This window comes from Centropristis striata, chromosome 10 (genome assembly GCF_030273125.1).
Source record: "Centropristis striata isolate RG_2023a ecotype Rhode Island chromosome 10, C.striata_1.0, whole genome shotgun sequence".
NCBI classification, from domain to species: Eukaryota; Metazoa; Chordata; class Actinopteri; order Perciformes; family Serranidae; genus Centropristis; species Centropristis striata.
Window position 1 is genome coordinate 163,226 of NC_081526.1, and position 3,342 is coordinate 166,567.

A 3,342-nucleotide genomic window follows, 5' to 3' on the forward strand; every position below is an offset into this window, starting at 1 on the left:
AGATACGAACACACATACAGCTTTTGTGTCTGAGTAACTTACCGCCCGGAGGTCCGATTCCTGGAAGTGAACTTAGACCATCGCTCTCAATCTTAAGACACATGCCCCAGGACGGTGGCCCGACCAAGGGGAAAGAGTTTAAGAGTGAGCGGTTGTCTAAGTTAACTTCCAGGAATCGGACCTCCAGGCGGTAAGTTACTCAGACACATGTAGTTTTTGTTCCCAACACTTTCTTTCTTGTTTATTTCTTTATTTTTCATCATTTCAGCATAGATACGAACACACATACAGGTTATCATACTTTAAGCGGGAGCAGTGTTCATCATCAGAAGGGGGTGGGGGGCGGGGGGAAAGGGTTTTGTGCCATCTCAGCTGCAAACCTAACCCTGCGTCTTGGGGGACTGGCATCTACTACAATGTCATTGGGGGCCGGTTCAGCCTCTGACCCTCGCAGCCGGCGTTTCAGGAAGTAGGTGATGAGCCCTAAGGCAATCAGGGCGCCTGCCACGCCTGCCACACCTCCCACAATCGGTCCCACCGGTGGAGTTTGGGTTACGTAGAATTCCAGGAAGCACTCCTCCACACCGACACGATTCTTGGCAGTACATACGTAAGTCCCTCCGTCGCTCTGGCCAGCGTCCGGGATGGTGAGCGTGCCCGCCGCATGGTCTGTCATCGCAGAGGCCGGTAGGCGCCTCGAGATCGGTTCCCTTCTCCAGAAGTACGTGATCGGTGCTGCACCTGCAAGAAATGTACATGAAAACACGTGAAAATATATACATACAAATATAATGTGTGAAAAAAGAATTTCCACCAAGGGGACAACTAATGAACTGACTCACCTTCCTGAGATCCACAGTGTAGCACTTTCGGATTCCCGACCCCCGCATCCCCCCCCGTGGTGTAATAACACTGGGGCTTCGATGGCTTCTTGAGCACTCTCAGGACTTTCTTGACGTTCTGGATGCCTGGAATCTTCTTGACCTGGCACTTGTAGATGCCAGAGTCTGAGGGAGTCAGCAGCAAAAGGTGGATGGTGGCGTCTCCCCGCCCGGGGTCCTCCGCCCGGAAGCTGACCCTGCCCTTCAAAGGCTGGTAGTAATCGTCGTAGATCTGCCCGTCGGAGTAGAGCAGCACCTCTGCAACTTCCATCGGGTGGCGTACGGACTTCACGCTCCATTCGACCTCCAAGGGCCCCGTATCCTCCGGGGCAGTGGAGAACCGGCAGTCCAGATCCACATTCTCTCCCACGGCCTTCTCCGTGATCTTAGGCGAGGCGGTGTCGTTGATCCGGAGTCCTCTGGCGGTCAGCAGCAGCATCGAGGCGACCTTCAGCACGGCGAGCGGGCCCATGGCGACTGCCGCGGGGTGTCTCTCGGCCTTATATGCCCGCCGAGCGGCCACTCCCACATCGTGACACAGTTGTGACGTTTAGCCAATGGGATGTTAGAGGGTTGGTCTGATGTTGTGTGTAGAAATTGTGGAATTCCATGAAGACGACATGGAAAAAATTGTTTTTTGGTTGTTTGTCTTGTTTCCCGCCCGCCCGCCCGCCTGCCCGCCTACCCACCTTCCTATTGGTCCCCTGTGTACCTGCGTCACTTCCGGTGACATAAATATACATAAATATGCCTCTGTCTTTTCGCACAGGCCTTCATGTGGGAGAGACGGACAAGACGGAGACTGAGGAGGGGACGAAGAATGAGAACAGGTCGGATATCCGGAATTGTTACCATCGCATGTGTGCTTGTCTGTCTATACGTGTATGGGATGACACAGAGGTTTTTTTACGTTGGCCTTCTTTCCCCAGTGGGAAACCCAGCGCAGGGCCCAACGCCGGGGGAAAGAGCGCCGGACCTCCAGGAAAACCATGTGCAGAGCCCGATGCCCGGGCTAGCCAGGCAAGTGTAATCACACCTCAAAGACTGAGGCGTTACGATGCGACAGATTGGTTCGGAGTGCTAGGTCTACATCCGGGATTGCTACATGAAATCATTAAAGATGGACCTGCAATTCTCAGAAAGCTACGCATTTTTAAACGATGATTTTTCACAATTTTGTCTGTTTTTTCTTTTCTCTTTTCCCCTGCAGGTGCAACTGCCAGTGTGGGGACGGATGCGTCCTGGTCGTCGTCATGACCTTGTGCGTCGTTGGGCTCGTGTACATGCTCGCCATGTTTCTGCTCCATTTTTACAGAGTGATGTAAATAAATAGCCAAGCTGGAGTTCAAAGAAAACCCATGTCTGAGTCTTATTTGGTAAATTTCAGAAACCCAGTGTCCTTCCAGGTTTTTCTCTACACCGTACACTGTGAGACTTACCCCAGACTGTTGTTACCTGAAAGAGGGGGAAAGGTTAAAGGTCAATGATAGGAAGGTTCGCGTTCCGGAAAAGCGACCTTCGCGGGGTACCTACCTGCCTACCTACCACAGACACCTGCCCCAGACCGTTGCTTGAAAGGGGGGGGGGGGGGGGGTCAAGAGTGAAGGGTCGGGAAAGTCGCAGCGGTAAGCTCTACAGACGCATGCCTCAGACAGCTGCCTGACCGCCCGCAGGGTTTTCAAGCGAAATACAGGTCAGTCGAAATTGTGGAATTGCCACCTCCAGCCAGTAAGAAGCGGTAAACTCGGCAGACGCATGCCTCAGACAGCCGCCTGACTGCCCGCAGAGTTTTCAAGCGAAATACAGGTCAGTCGAAATTGTGGAATTGCCACCTCCAGGCAGTAAGAAGCGGTAAACTCGGCAGACGCATGCCTCAGACAGCCGCCTGACTGCCCGCAGAGTTTGGGAGCGAATGGTTGGTGAAGGAGCATTCCAGGAATTTGACCTCCAGCCAGTAAGAAGCGGTAAACTCGGCAGACGCATGCCTCAGACAGCCGCCTGACTGCCCGCAGAGTTTTCAAGCGAAATACAGGTCAGTCGAAATTGTGGAATTGCCACCTCCAGGCAGTAAGAAGCGGTAAACTCGGCAGACGCATGCCTCAGACAGCCGCCTGACTGCCCGCAGAGTTTGGGAGCGAATGGTTGGTGAAGGAGCATTCCAGGAATTTGACCTCCAGCCAGAAAGAAGCGGTAAACTCGGCAGACGCATGCTTCAGACAGCCGCCTGACTGCCCGCAGAGTTTTCAAGCGAAATACAGGTCAGTCGAAATTGTGGAATTGCCACCTCCAGGCAGTAAGAAGCGGTAAACTCGGCAGACGCATGCCTCAGACAGCCGCCTGACTGCCCGCAGAGTTTGGGAGCGAATGGTTGGTGAAGGAGCATTCCAGGAATTTGACCTCCAGCCAGAAAGAAGCGGTAAACTCGGCAGACGCATGCTTCAGACAGCCGCCTGACTGCCCG

The 3,342-nt window shown here is 53.6% G+C and overlaps 1 protein-coding gene across 1 annotated transcript; it reads right to left on the reverse strand.

Annotated features, from left to right (window-relative positions):
* Positions 1 to 325: 325 nt before the first annotated feature.
* On the reverse strand, positions 326 to 1,472 carry LOC131979246 (coxsackievirus and adenovirus receptor homolog). The gene is made up of 2 exons (XM_059343188.1): positions 843 to 1,472; positions 326 to 741 (listed from the first exon to the last, which is right to left on the reverse strand). Exons 1-2 carry the CDS (start codon positions 1,351 to 1,353, stop codon positions 326 to 328), a joined length of 927 nt encoding a protein of 308 aa, XP_059199171.1. The 5' UTR covers positions 1,354 to 1,472.
* Positions 1,473 to 3,342: the final 1,870 nt, after the last annotated feature.

What these genes read in the sequence shown, in the direction of transcription:
- LOC131979246 (XM_059343188.1), bottom strand. Translation starts at nt 1,353, where the DNA reads ATGGGCCCGCTCGCCGTGCTGAAGGTCGCCTCGATGCTGCTGCTGACC. An exon ending in ACACTGTGGATCTCAGGAAG is followed by an intron (nt 742 to 842) that starts GTGAGTCAGTTC and finishes CATTTCTTGCAG; the next exon opens with GTGCAGCACCGATCACGTAC.